At 39.9% G+C, this 15,195-nt stretch overlaps 1 protein-coding gene across 5 annotated transcripts in view; it reads right to left on the reverse strand.

Annotated features, from left to right (window-relative positions):
• The window catches only part of ARFIP1 (ARF interacting protein 1), a 159,703-nt gene that overhangs the window by 99,307 nt on the left and 45,201 nt on the right, over nucleotides 1-15,195 (reverse strand). For all 5 annotated transcript variants that reach the window (XM_075543690.1, XM_075543691.1, XM_075543688.1 and 2 more), the window contains one exon: nucleotides 13,773-13,874. In XM_075543690.1, the coding sequence (XP_075399805.1) occupies nucleotides 13,773-13,865 (93 nt within the window). In that variant the 5' untranslated portion in view covers nucleotides 13,866-13,874. The remainder of the gene's footprint in view (nucleotides 1-13,772; nucleotides 13,875-15,195) is intronic.

Genomic DNA, 15,195 nt, shown 5'->3' on the forward strand with positions numbered 1-15,195 from the left:
AGTGGAGACCCAAAGCCCATCTGTAGGCCACTGGATATCCCCTTACAGAAGGGTCTCAGGGAGGAGACCAGTCAGGGTGCGATGTAGCAATGATGAAAAATACAACTTTCCCCTAGTTCCTAAATGCTTCCTCCCCCATTACCCCCACTATCATGATCCCAATTCTACCTTGCAAGTCTGGCTAGACCAGAGGATGTACACTGGTACACATAGGAACTGGAAACACAGGGAATCCAGAGCGGATGAACCCTTCAGGACCAGTGGTGAGAGTGATGATACTGGGAGGGTAGAGGAAGGGTGGGTTGGAAAGGGGGAACCGATTACAAGGATCTGCATATAACCTTCTCCCTGGGGGACAGCCAACAGAAAAGTGGGTGAAGGGAGACGTCGGACAGGGCAAGATGTGACAAAGTAATAATTTATAAATTACCAAGGGCTCATGAGGGAGGAGGGAGGGAGGGGAAAAATGAGGACCTGAAGCCAGGGGCTTAAGTGGAAAGTAAATGTTTTGAGAATGATGAGGGTAATGAATGTACAAATGTGCTTCATACAATTGATGTATGTATGGACTGTGATAAGACTTGTATGAGCCCCTAATACAATTAAAAAGAGAGACAATGAACCCATTTATAAGCAACAGCATAATATCCCCAAGTTGCACTTTATGTACCTGACATTCAATTCAAAGTTTTTAAGAATTTTCAAAGTCATCCTTAACAATTATACAATGAATTGGAATAAACCTTAGGTTAACTTTGAACATATTATCAGGAAGGGCTACTCCGTGGAGGACATCATGCTTAGTAAAGTAAAGTAAAACCAAACCAAACTCACTGCCAATGAATCAATGCCAACACATAGCAACCCCCTAAGACAATACAGAACTGCCCCTGCGAGTTTCCGAGATTGTAACTCTTTACTGGAGTAGAAAACCTCATCTTTCTCTGGAGGAAAAGCTGGTGGTTTCAATGAGCAGCCCAACACATACAACTGTGAGGACAGCACAGGTCCAGACAGTGTTTCATTCTGTTGTACATGGGCTTGTACGAGTCAGAATCAACCGGATGACAGCTAGCAAAAACCATGACAACCGTTACCTGTTCATAAACTCTATGCTCCTCAACATAATTTTATGGTTTGTAGGTTCCACAGGAACAGTCGCACCTTGTGCTAGAGTCACAAGTTTGGTCCCTACGTACTCTCTAGACTCATTCTTCACATACATTCTCCTCACAGTCTCCACTCTGTCACCGTGAATTTTCAGTTCTGTTGTCTTGTGCCTCCTGCAGGTCTTTAGAGTTGCCTTTGTTGGAACATCTTCATCCATTTTCATCTGGCCAGTTATTCTCCACAGATTAGCTCGGGTATTTCACTGGAGGATCTTTCCATACTCCTACAAGTTCTCAGACCATGCTCTACGTGGCCTAGCATTTCTCTGCTCATCCATTAAATATAATTTATCTGTATTCACTGTTTGCTCTCTAGTGGCAGGGAGTCTTCTCTTGGGCTCCTTTGATTTCTTATCATGTAGCACAGTGCCTAATTATTTCACTTACTGATGAATGGTCTCCATTTAAACATTTCGTCTCATGCTTCAAACAGATAAGACTTTCCTTTATGGTAGCATCATTTGTATGGAAGTAGGTTGGCAGAGCTGGGTTCACTGTGCTATGGATTTGGTAGTTTAAAATAACCTGCACCCCTTTTACCCTAAGGCACACCTGCCACGCTCTTGCTGTGGATGTCACAAGCTACAGGCAAAGCTACTGTTCACGCAAGGCCTTCACATTCCCACTTCTACCCTAAGGACACGGCAACACCATTGCCTTTCAAGGCTGCCCTCTGAAACCAGCCCAATACAATGCTGGCTACATCTCATTCAGTTATTCAGTGGCTCCAAGACAAGATGAGCATTTTCTCAGCTCATCACTGGTACTTCTAAGTGACCAGTTATCAAATTTTAGTTTGGATAAGGACTACCTGAGGGACCTGTTAAAAATGCAGTCTAGATTCTCATTTAGCCTAGCAATTAAGAGCTCTCTGGTCTATACTTTGAGAAACTTGGTTATAAAAGAGTGACTTTTCCACCATGTGCGGCACCTCCCTTTTCCCTGTGTACCACTCTCCCTCAGTGGCCTCTTCCTACCTCATCATCAGCACCTCCCGGTCAACTACTGCTAATGTTTACACAGGGCTGCAGTCTATCCAGGTTTGTGTCGTTGTCTGATTAATGCTGCTAGGTATGCTTCCAGGGAATAAAGATACATTTTCCATTAGTAATTTCTTCCAGTAGATATCAAAGCTGCCTAAGTTTTACATTTTAGTCATATAGGATAGCCTATTAACAGCACGATAAACAGTAGGTTGCGATATTTTAAAAATAAGTTATAGAATACATAAAATTATAGTACATAAACTTATTATGTTGATGCAGACAGATGAGATACAGTTAGTAATCATCTGTAATGGTACATGACCTTTTCCCATCAATAACTGGCAAAAGTTTGTAAAGCCCGAAATTTGACTTAAAAAAAAAAAATCAATCAACCCATTGCCATAGAGTCAATTCCAACTCATACTGATCCCACAGGACAGAATGGAATTGCTCTTTAGGGTTTACAAGACTGTAAATTCTTAGTTAGAACCAATAGTCTCATCCTCTTGCTGGGTGACTGGGCTGTACAAGGGGTGGTGTGTGTGTGTGTGTGTGTGTGTGTGTGTGTGTGTGTGTGTGTGTGTGTGTGTGGTTGTGATGGGAATTTGACTGGGTTTTGGAATTAGTTGGACAAACTAAGGGCAAACTCCGAAAATCTCACTATCATCAAGTTGATTAGAATTGCCCCTGTGGGTTTCCAAAACGACGTAACTTTCTCCAGGAAGCAGGAAGGGCTGGCCTACACTTTAGGTTTACATTCCTTGAAGCAGTTTATCTCTACTGCCCTTCATATCCCATTCCATGTAGGCAGCTCCAGCTCCAGGAGTCATCCTGGGGAGCAGCACTTCTGGCAACGTCATTCTAGTAGTTCATCCTCATCATCACATGCTCTTTATCTGTTACTCCAACTGACCAAGAGTCCATCTCTTGCCTTATTTTCTGCACTTAGCACCCTATACCACCTCACTCTATATATGTATGCACAGATACACTCCTGCCACTCTGTATTCCATTCCACAAACATGTAACACGAAATAACAGTACTACAGCCGCCCTCTCTATCTCTTAATCTAGAATCTAAGTAGTAACATTTATGTAGTACTTGCAGCAATGAAATGCCAAAGTCAGTCTAAGACTGCATTTATCATTATGAAAATATTTCTGTGTATTTACATTCAAAATAATTTGTTTATAAATTAAGGCCACCTGTATAGATTTACTTAAGGTAGCTTAAGGCTTCAGGTACGTGAGCACTTGAGTGCACAATAGCAACAAGTGAAAACAATCAGTATATAAGCATGCCTATTCAGACCTGTGTTGTCCAAGAGTCAACTGTAAATTATACATGGTTTTTAACTGTGCAAGAGGGCCGCATTCTCAGCCCATGGGTTGTTCAAGAGCCAACTGTAGTGAGACTTGGAGATTGATAAAGCATTCATCTTAAACAAACACCCAATGATTTAACTCAATCCTTATAGCCCAGGAATTTTTAAGAGCTGAGGAACCTAAAGGTTAAAAGGTAGGTCTCAAGGAATCCTAACCCTCTTAAAACTGGATAAAAATATGCTACTTTTATATACTTGCACATTTTTCTAAAGAAATGATATACTGGTGAAAAGGGAACTTAATTATGAATATTTGTAGGGTCCTTTCACAGAAACAGTTTCATTAAGCTATGTTTAATGAAGTAACTTCTCTAAATTTGCCAACTATAACTTCATTCACAAAAAGTTTCAACCATATATACATTGGGCCTCAATTCAAGTACCCCTCCTCAACACAATAATAGGCATTCTGTGATGCTCACCTTCTTCATACAATCGCTGAAGACAGAATGGGTGCATAAGCAAATGTGGTGAAGAAAGCTGATGGTGCCTGGTTATCCGAAGATAAAGCATCTGGGAACTTAAAAGCTTGAAGATAAACAAGTGGACATCTAGCTGAGAAGCAACAAAACCCACATGGAAGCACACCAGCCTGTGTGATCATGAGGTGTTGATGGGATCAGGTATCTAAGACCCTGAACAAAATCATACCCAATGTGAATGGGGTGGGATGGGGTAGGAAGGGGAGGTGTAGAGTGGATACCCAAAGCTCATCTGTAGACAAATGGACATCCCCTCACAGAAGGGTCACATCAAGAGATGAGCCAGTCAGGGCACAGTACAGCACCGATGAAGCACACAACTCTAACTCTTTAATGCTTCCTTCCCCCCACTATCATGATCTCAATTCTACCTTACAAATCGGATTAGACCAGAACATGCACACTGCTACAGGTAAGAGCCTGCAACACAGGGAAACCAGGATAGATAAACCCCTCAGGGCCAACAATGAGAATAGAGATACCAGGAGGATTAGGGGAAGATTGGGGGGAAAGGGGAGAATCGATCACAAGGATCAACATATAATCCCCTCCCAGGGGGGTGAACAATGGAAAAGTAGGTGAAGGGCGACAGAGAATGATGTAAGATATGAAAATAATAATCTATAACTTAAGGGTTTAGGAGGAAGAGTGGGCAGGGAAGGGCGGGGGAAAATGAGGACCTGAAATAGAAAGAAAATGCTTTGAAAATGATGATGGCAGCATTCGTGCAAATGTGCTTGACACAATGGATGAGTATGGATTGTGATAAGAGATGTAAGAGCCCCCAATAAAAGTATTTAATAACTTAAAAAGTTTCAACCATATAAAGGTAATATATGATTTCTTCTTTGTAACCATGGTACAAATGTCAAATGTCTAACTTAGTACATTAACCAGCACTATATAAAAGCATCCATTATAATATGCCACTTAGAAATCAAAGAGCACTCGGTGATATTTACAAAATAAATATTTTTGCTGAAAGAAAACTGAGATGATAATACGGTTATTATCCAAATTGTCTACATCTAGCTGTTGCCTTTATCTTAATAACAATGTAACAAAGCTAGAAACATTAACCCAACCAATATGAGGTAATGACTACACTGCTGGCAGGGGTTTTCTAGGAGGTTCTTCCACTAAACTTCTATAAAAACGTGAACGTTAAGTATGAGTCTGGCCAGGGCCTCTCTTAGGGCAGAATACGAGAGGAAACCAAGCAACAAGAAACAACAACAAAAAAACAAACCCAAGAACAAGGGGGGGGGGGGGGGAGGTACAATTTCATTGCTTGTCCCACAGTGACACCAGCTGGCCAGTAAAGTTATAACAACTCAATAAACATCTTAATTTTATATAAAGGGAGCCCTCGTGGAGTAGTGGGTTATGCATTAGGCTGCTAACCACAAGTCAAGAGTTCTAAACTACCAGCTGCTCTGTGGGAGGCTTTTTAATCTCAAAAAGAGTTACAGTTTGGGAAACCTATAGGGGCAGTTCTACTCTGTCCTACATGGTCTCTATGAATTGAAATGGACTGCATGGTAGTGAGTTTGATTTAGGTTTAATTAAATAAAAGGAGCCCCGAGAGACGGTGGAGCCCTACTGAAGCTGTCTTGAGGACCGTGGGTTTAGTTTGGTTTTTTGTGGGGGCATAGCAGGTTCCTTTGGACTACTAGTCAAAAGGTTGGCAGTTCACACTAACCAGCAGCTCTGCAGGAGAAAGATGAGGCAAGTCTACTTCTGTAAAGATTTACAGTCTCAAACACTCTATGGAGCAGTTCTACTACACTGTCCTATAAGGTTGCTAAGACTCAACAGCAGTGGGTTATTCTTTTAAAAATGCATTAAGTAATGTATTGTAATGGACATTAAATAAGACCATTATAAGATTTCAAAGGAGTCTTGGTGGTGCTGTGGGCTAAACGATGGGCCGCTAACCAGAAAGTTTGTGGTTCAAGCCCACCAGCTGCTCTAAAGGAGAAGAATAAGACTTGTTTACTCCTGTAAGGGTTTACAGCCTCAGACACGCTCTTAGTCAAAAATGAGCTGACAGCAGTGGGTTTGGTTTTATTAGCTCTTAATAACCAAATATCTATAATAGGAAGATAGTATATAAGAAAAGTACTTCAGAAAACCCTGGTTATGTTCCAGTTTTGCATATCAGATCACTTTACTAACTCATAAAACACAGTCTAAGCTTAAGTAAAAATTTCAATAATTATTTTCTTAATGAAATTTTATCTACAGTAAAATAGAAACAGGAAGTATACCAAAATTCAGGTAAACATAATATAAATATATGCCTAATAGATCTTCAGTGTAATTGATTCAAAACAGCCAAGAGGCCTTTGAAATATAATCACCCCTCAATTATTAACATGATTAGGTTCCAAAGATCAGGCTGTTATGCAAAAAATCAGTATTACATGAAAATACAGGATGTCCACAGATAACAAAATGAGACCTACATCATTATACAACTGCCAAATATACTGTTACGTAATTGCCAGACCATTAAGATTAAGAATCATACCCAGGCAAACTGACATACAACATTAAGCATAACAGCCAGTGTTATTCATGCTGCATATCTCAGTATGGTGACTGCTAGCTGTACATCCTTCCCTATACTCATAAATGTGAGATGTCAGATAGCAAGATACTTGGTAAGTGAGAAAGAGTCCGCTTTCACTCACAGCAAAGGAAGCACAAGGCTAATCTTAGTTTTCATTGTGGAATATTAAGCATGGGACTCTAATGGTGCAAAGATTTTTAGAGAAAGAAAGCACAACAAAAGAAGTAAGTCAGAATGCTCGAGGGCAAAGTGAAGAACAGTGGTTGAAGTGAATCACTGCCTCTAAGAAGCAGCCATGCCCACTCCAATAAGGAAGGTCTTTTAAGGCAGCGCCTCCTCTTTTCCTTCTGTACTTTCAGGAGAGCATAAAATAACACTGCAGCGAAAGAGCCAATAGAAGCATTTGATAATTATCACCAAGTAACCTTATAAAGCAGTTAATATTAGCTTTTACTGCATTAGCAAAAAATCTATAGTGTTGTATTAGTCTAATTAATTTCATTCTAATAAAAATGTTTATTCTAACGCCACTTAAAATTTGAAAGTATGCAAAAAATTATTTTCTTTATTGCCACTGAAAGGCAAATATAAGTTTTCAACTAAGAATTCATGAATGGGATTAAGGTACAGGACACACAAGAAGAACAACAAAGCACGATGCATCAGGTTGGAGCTGATATTTGTTCCTGTCTTAACTACTACAGTTAAATAAGTAACTAAGATAGTGTGATATTGCTGTGAGTAGACAAAACAAAAACAAAAAAATAAGAACTAAACTAAAACCCAGAAATAGACGGAGGCATATATAACCAACCCGATTAGTAGTGGAAGAAGAGTCTTTTGCATAAAAGGTGTGGGGTCAGAGGAGAAAAAAATGATTAGGGCAAAGAATGTACAGATGTGCTTTATACAATTGATGTATGTATATGTATGGACTGTGATAAGAGTTGTATGAGCCCCTAATAAATTGTAAAAAAAAAAAAAAAGGTGTGGGGTCAATTAAATATCTCTATCAGGAAAAAATGAACCTTGACCCCTGTGTCACACCATGTATAAAAATCAGGTCAGGATGGATTATATACTTAAGTATAAGAAGTACACAACATAACAAATGTTTTAAGAGAAAAGAAAATCCTTATATTAGAAATATATTCTGCAGGAGAAAGAAGAGGCACTCTGCTTCCTTAAAGATTTAGAGCAAAAAACAAACAAACAAACAAAAAAAGATTTAGAGCAGTGGCTCTCAACCTTCCCAATGCTGCGGCCCTTTCATACACTTCCTCATGTTGTGGTGACCGCAATCAGAAAATTATTTTTGTTGCTACTTCGTAACTATAATTTTGCTACTGTCATGAATTGGGCCACCCTGTGAAAGGGTCATTCGACCCCCAAAGTGGTTGCGACCCACAGGTTGTGAACCATTGATTGAGAGCCTTGGAAACTCTATGGAGCATTTCTACAGTGTTTCATAGGGTCAGGATGAGTCACGATTGACTCCATGGCAGTAGGTTTGGTTTCTAGTTGGTTCTTTAAAAGATGCCATTATGGAAAGAAGGTATGTATATAAGATATATTTAAACAATTCAGCTATGTCTATAATACATAAAGACTCCCTAGAACTGAATCAGAAAAAGGCATTTAGTATAGCAGAAAAGTGAACAAAAGACTTGAAAATTCATAAAATATTCAAATGCTATAAGAATATGGAATCAATATCATTAATAATCAGGGAAAGGCATATTAAGATCACAATGAGATATCATTAGGTCTTCATCAGAATGGCTAAAATTAAAAGGTACGGCAACATCTAGAATTTGTAAGGTTGAAGAACAACTACAATTCTTACTCATTGCTGATGGAATTGGCAATCAGTTTAACCAGAAAGCCAAATATACATATATCCCACAGCAAAGTAATTCTACTCCTAGGTATATACCCAACAGAGATAGGTGATCACATCAAACAAGCTGTACAAGAAGGTATAACAGCTTTGTTTATAATAGCCATCAAATGGAAATGGCCTGGATATTCAACAACCCAAGAATGGATATACAAATTGAGTTATATTATAAGAAACAATACTGCAATAAAAAATGAAAGATCTAAGACGTACTCTAAATCTCAAAATTATGTTGCATGAAAACCAACCCCAAAGGCGTACATACTGTCTGATTCCATTTATATGTAGCCAAATGTAATCCACCAAGGCACTAGCATAGTAGTAGTACCCTGAGAGGTGGCTGCTAAAGAGGAACTTGCAGACACCTTCTGGGGGCTTAGAAATATTCTACATTGATCTAGGTGGTGGTGCCATTGGGTTATACGATGAAGATTATGCTGATTACAACATGCAAGCTATACCGCAATGAAAAGAGTAACAAAGAATGCTTATGTGGCAAGCAAATTTCCTAAAACTCAATCTAATATTTGGCAAGTATTGCATTTTTCTTGAAGGAGCTCTGGTAATGCAGGAGGTTATGCACTAGGTCAGGCATCCTCAGACTATGGCCCGCGGGCCACATGCAGCCCGCCAAGGACATTTATCCGGCCTGCCGGGTGGTTCTGCCCCATTTATTTTTTTAACTTCAAAATAAGATATGTTCAGTATGCATAGGAATTTGTCCATAGTTTTTTTTTTTTAAACTATCGTCTGGTCCTCCAACGGGTCTGAGGGACAGTGAACTGGCCCTGTTTAAAAAGTTTGAGGACCCCTGCACTAAGTTATGCAGAGGTTATCCACACAAGGTCAGCAGTTCAAACCCACCAGTTGCTCCAGAGAGAAAGATGAGGTTCTCTACTCCCGTGAAGATGTACAGTCTCAGAAACCCTTAGGGGTGGTTCTCCCCTGTCATATAGGGTCTCCGTGAGTTGGAAATGACTCAATAGCAGTGAGTTTGGTTCTGGGTTCAGATTTCATCAGATAATCCATTAGAATACCAGCTTCCTGGTGGTAAGTACTTTTATCATTTTTATTCACTATTATGTCCCCACTGCCTGACATTCAATAAATATTTGCAGAATACATTTACAAATAGAACTAATACAAAAAGTAAGCTGAACAAATCATTAACTAAAATCTTGGTATATTGAGCATGTGAACTAACGCAGAAGTTTGTTTAAAAAGTTAAATGGTATGTGGTTGTGATGGTGACTTGAGTTTCCTTATTATGAAAAATATATCTTAGTGTTTTTAAACATCAGAAAGATTAAAACTAAAAATGAAAATATCTTTAGTACACTTGGTATTTAATATCCTTTTAATATCGGTCTATTGCTGTTAGCTGCCTTAAAAGTGGCTTGACTCATGGGCATGCCATGCACAATGACACGTCGCCTGGTACCATGCCATCCCCCTGATCAGTTGGTTGCAGACCGAACTACTGTGATCCAAAAGATTTTCATTAGCTGACTTTTGGAAGTAGGCCACCAGGCTTTTCTCCCTAGTTTGAAACCTGTACATCATGATAGCGACATGTAAGCCTACATTGATCGAGTAGTGCGTGAGGTGCGCTGGCTGGGAATCCAACCTGGGTGTCCCCTACATGAGACCAAAATTCTACCAATGAACCATGCAGGTAACTTCATATTAGCTCATTAACAAACAATCTCTCTCTCTCTCTCTCTCTCTCTCTCTCTCTCTCTCTCTCTCACACACACACACACACACACACACACACACATACACACACACACACACAAGAAATAAAGACCCTGTGTGTTACAGGGTAAAACCCTGTTGTATAGGGAGTTTTTTTTGGCTATAATCTTTGTGGAAGCAGATTGCCAAGCCAAGCCTTTCCTCCAAGACACCACTAGGTGAATCTGAACTGTCGATTTTTAAGTTCGTGGATGGACACAAACTGTGTGTACCACCTATAGACACAATGCTTACAAACCAAGTTGTTATTAGACGCCATCAAATCGAATTTCATTCATAGCAAACCCACGGACTTTTCTAGCCTGTAGCTCTGATGGCATAATGGGTTACAAGTTGGGTTGCTAACCACAAGTTCAGCAGTTTGAAACTGCCAACTGCTATACAGAGAATAATGAGGCTTTCTATTCCCGTAAAGAGTTACAGTCTCGGAAACGCACAGGGACAGTTTTACCTTGGCCTATACAGTCACTATGAGTCAGAATCTACTAAATGGCAGTTTGGTTTAGTTTTTGGAATTATATGCATATGAAAGCTGAAGAGTGAATAAGGAATACCAAGGGAAAATTAATGCACTTATGATGCTGGCCAAAAATGTTAACTGTCAGAAGAATGAACATATCCGTCTTGGAAGAGATGACAGTAAGACTTTATCTCATGTACTTTGGACACATTCTCAGGAGAGACCAGTCCCGGGATGAGGATAATTTGCTGGGTGAAGTAGCTTTTTGCTACTTTGGGTCAGCAAAAAGAGGAAGACCTTCAATGAGATGGATTAGCACAGTGGCTGCAACACTGGCCTTGAATATAACACTTGGGAAAGAGTGCAGGCTCAAGCAGAGGTCAGTTCTTATGCACATAGGGTAAACAATGATTGAGAATCGACTCAGTGGCACCTAACAACAGCAGTAGCAGCCTTTATTTTGGCAGGCTTTTCTCCCACAAAGGTGCTGGGTAGGTATGACTTACCATCCAAGTTAAAGTAAAATAAAGGAACCAAAAGTCCCTTTTAAAAGGTTGTTTAGTTTCTTTTCCATGGCGTGGTGGAGGCAATCGGCTGCTTCACCATGAAGCTGAGCATCTCTTCCCAGCCACTAGCTGCCAGAAATGCATTGAAGTGGGCAATGAACGCAAACTTCGCACCTTTTATGAGAAGCGAATGGCCAAGAAGTCGTGGCCGAGGCGCTAGGAGATGAGTGGAAGGGCTATGTTGTCCGCATCAGCGGAGGGAATGACAAGCAAGGTTTTCCCATGAAGCAAGGTGTCTCCTGCTACAGACCACGGAGAACTGGGGAGAGGAAGCGCAAATCTGTCCAGGGCTGATATAAATCTGAGCGTTCTCAACTTGGTTATTGTAAAGAAAGGGGAGAAAGACATCCCAGGACTGACGGACACAACTGTGTCTTGTTGCCCGGGACCCAAAAGAGCCAGCAGACTCCGCAAACTCTTCCATCTCTCTAAAGAAGATGACGTCCCCCCAGTATGCTGTGAGAAAACCCCTGAAAAGAGAGGGCAAGAAACCCAACACCAAAGCGCCCAAGATTCAGCGTCTGTGACTCCGCGGTCCTGCAGCACAAGCACCGGCGCATTGCCACGAAGAAACAGCGCACCCAGAAAAACAAGGAGGCCGCCGAATATGCCAAGCTTTTGACCAAGAGAATGAAGGAGGCCAAAGAGACACAGCAGGAATAGACTGCCAAGAGACGGAGACTGTCCTCGCTGCGGGCTTCCACCTCTAAGTCTGAGCGCAGTCAAAAATAAAAGAGCCTTGAATAAATAAGCTCATCTAGTATAGATAGATAGATAGATAGATAGATAGATAGATAGATAGATAGATAGATAGATAGATAGATAGATAAATGGTTGTTTAGGTAAAAATAACTGGCTTCACCCAGGAAAAAGCTTGCTACCACGCCCTAAGGGGGATACTCATGGCAATGTCTATAGGCATTTTTGGCCGTCACATTGTTATTGGATGGCCGCTTAATGGGAAGAGGCAAAGAATGCCACCAACCACCTTCCAATGAATGCACACGCAGCCTCCCACAACAAAAGAGTCTTGGACCCAGTCTGTCAACAGTATAGCTTCTATTAAATTAAGGAATTTTATTCTTAAACGGACTGTAAAGTAATTCAATTGCCTTTCAACTGCTAGTTTTTCAAGGACATTAAAATTAGGATCTTTAAAGTCATTTAAAGTTATGCACATGTATCAAGGATTTCAACTTGCTTGGATTATAGGCGATGCTTATGGGCAGTCAAGAGATCAAATGACGCACTGCACTAGGTCAATCTGCTGCACAAGACCTCTACTGAAAAGCAAAGATGTTACTTTGCAGGCTGGGGTGCTCCTGAAACAGGTCATGGTATTTTCAATTGCCTCATATGCATGGGAAGCTAGGACACTGAATCAGGAACACTGAAGAATTATTGATGCATTTTAATTATGGTGCTGGTAAAGAATGTTGAAAGTACCATGGACTGGTAAACGGACAAACTATTCATTCTGTCTTGGGAGAAGTACAGTTGCATGCTCCTTAGAGGCAAGATGGAAGGCTCTGTCTTACATACTTTGGACGTGTTGTCGGGAAAGACCTGTCCCTGGAGAAGGACATCATATTTGGTAAAGTAGAGGGCCAGTGAAAAAGAGGAACACCTTCAACAAGAGTGGCTGTAACAGGGCTCAAACATAACAACTGTGAGAATGGCGAAGGGCCAGGCGGTATTTCAATCTGCTGTCCATAAGGTCACTATGAGTGGGAACAGACTCAATGGCATCTAACAATAAAAACATGTATCAAATGCTATTAGCAAGGGATTTTAATGTAAATATATTCAGGAATAATCATCACTATTACTTTTAAGACTATATTAGGCATATTATTTACCTTAGCTCAATCAATAGTAATAACCTCATTAAAGTTCAGATGACTCTCATTACAGACATTAGAAAACATACGTGAGAAGAGTGGAAATCCCTGTCCAGGTTACCAGGTGAAACTGGCACAGCTGAAATGGAAGCCAGGTTAGCTCTAAACCCATGATGGCTCCAATAAATAGCACTGCATTTACATTTCAGTCGTGATGCAGATAAAAATGAGAGGCACTGAAGGTTCCCTTCTCACTGAGCATGCCACCGTAGGAAAGGCTTACCCAAGAATTATGCATTATGGGCATTTAGATAAGAAATTAAATAATACCAATTTAAAAAAAGGATAATCTATAATCTATTTTCTTACCACATATGAAAGTAGACTTATATGACAAAGACGTTAGATTCTCATTCTTGCTCTGGCCATAAAACAGATTCATTGAGAATAACACTAAAGTTGAATTGCTGACGGTCCTAAAGCTTAACCTTGACAAATCAATACCCTAGTCATCACTACATGACAACAAAGCATTTCTGTCAATCTGGCTAATCTATGAAAATAGTCTGATATTAGCTTTGCTACCTTCATACCAACACTTTAGGACTTTTCATGCTTCTTTGAGTTGAGAAAAAAAAAGATGTTCTTACCATATTAAAGCCATGCTCATGAGACTCATCAAGCTCTCCGTTACTAGTCACTGGGATTTCTGCTGCTGAATTTTTAGGAGATTCTTGAGCCATGGCAGACGCCTATAAAAATAAAAATAAAGCTATAAAAATACCAAATCACAGATATAAAGAAGTCTCCTATTTACATTTAAAGCAATTATAAGCCACAATTCTAGCATTTTTAAATCAACCAAATACATGATAAAAATGATATTAATATAATTAAAAATTCATTTGGCTTTTAAAAATTCATTCACTTAAGCTTCTTGATTAAAAATGAGATGTGTACTATAGCTAAGTGGTAGTCAGCAACATCCTTGCTTCTGAAAACAGGGTTAAAAGAAACTAACATGTACAAATGGAAAAAATATTACAGAAATACAAGCCTGATTATTAATTCAACTAAAGAAACTGTAATTTTATTGCTTGTATACAATAGACTTCTGTGCCTGTTTTTTGTAAAGAACATTTCCCAACATACTAAATATGCTCCTCAGGAGAAAGAGCTTTTTACTCCCATAAAGAGTTATAGTCATAGGGCGAAAGGGGGACCCATCACAGGGTTGGATATATATATAGCCACCCACCCTCACCCCCAAAGGGGATGAGTAACAGAAAATTGGGTGAAGGGAGACAACCAACAGTGTAAGATACACAACAATAACAGCAATTTATCAAGGACCCACAAAGGTAGGAGGGTAAGGGAGGGAGGGAAAAAAGAGAACCTTAAACAAAGAGCTCGAGGAGAGAATGCTTCGGAAATGATGATGGCAACGTATGTACAAAAAGGCTTGATACAACTGTGTATGGAATGTTATAAGAGCTATAAGAGGTCCCAATAAAATGATTTAAAACAAAAAAAGGTTATGGTTTCAAACTCACGGGGGCAGTTCTACCCTGTTCTATAAGGTTGCTATGAGTCGGCCTTGACTCATTGGCAGTGAGCTAAAATAGACAAATAAAGGTCCATACTCAGACTGTATAGTTCTTAAAGTAAAATAATCCTGAAAACCACATTCCTTGATTTCAGAATCAATGAAGTAATTGATAATTTTTCTCAGAAACTAACTGTGGTTAATCAGTAAGAGATCATCAAGAGTGACATTAGCATAGTGCTAAGTAACTCCCAGGGTCAGCCCAGCCCCACGTACACACTGGGAATTTCAGCAGACTTTCTGAAGAAACTTTGAAAAATCATCAAAGGTTTACAGCAACTAAGAATGCTAAATAGGAAAAAGGCAACTCAACAATGGTAAGAAAGCTTTCCAGCATTTTAACTCGCTCTTGTTCCACCTCACTCACTCGCTGACTTGGCAGTGATCTGAAGAGAACGGCCTGTGTTCCCAGTGTGGGCCTCGGGTCCCTGGTTCCACAAACTGCAGAGATGTGTCTGTCTGTTGAC

This window comes from Tenrec ecaudatus, chromosome 3, assembly GCF_050624435.1.
Source record: "Tenrec ecaudatus isolate mTenEca1 chromosome 3, mTenEca1.hap1, whole genome shotgun sequence".
NCBI lineage: Eukaryota > Metazoa > Chordata > Mammalia > Afrosoricida > Tenrecidae > Tenrec > Tenrec ecaudatus.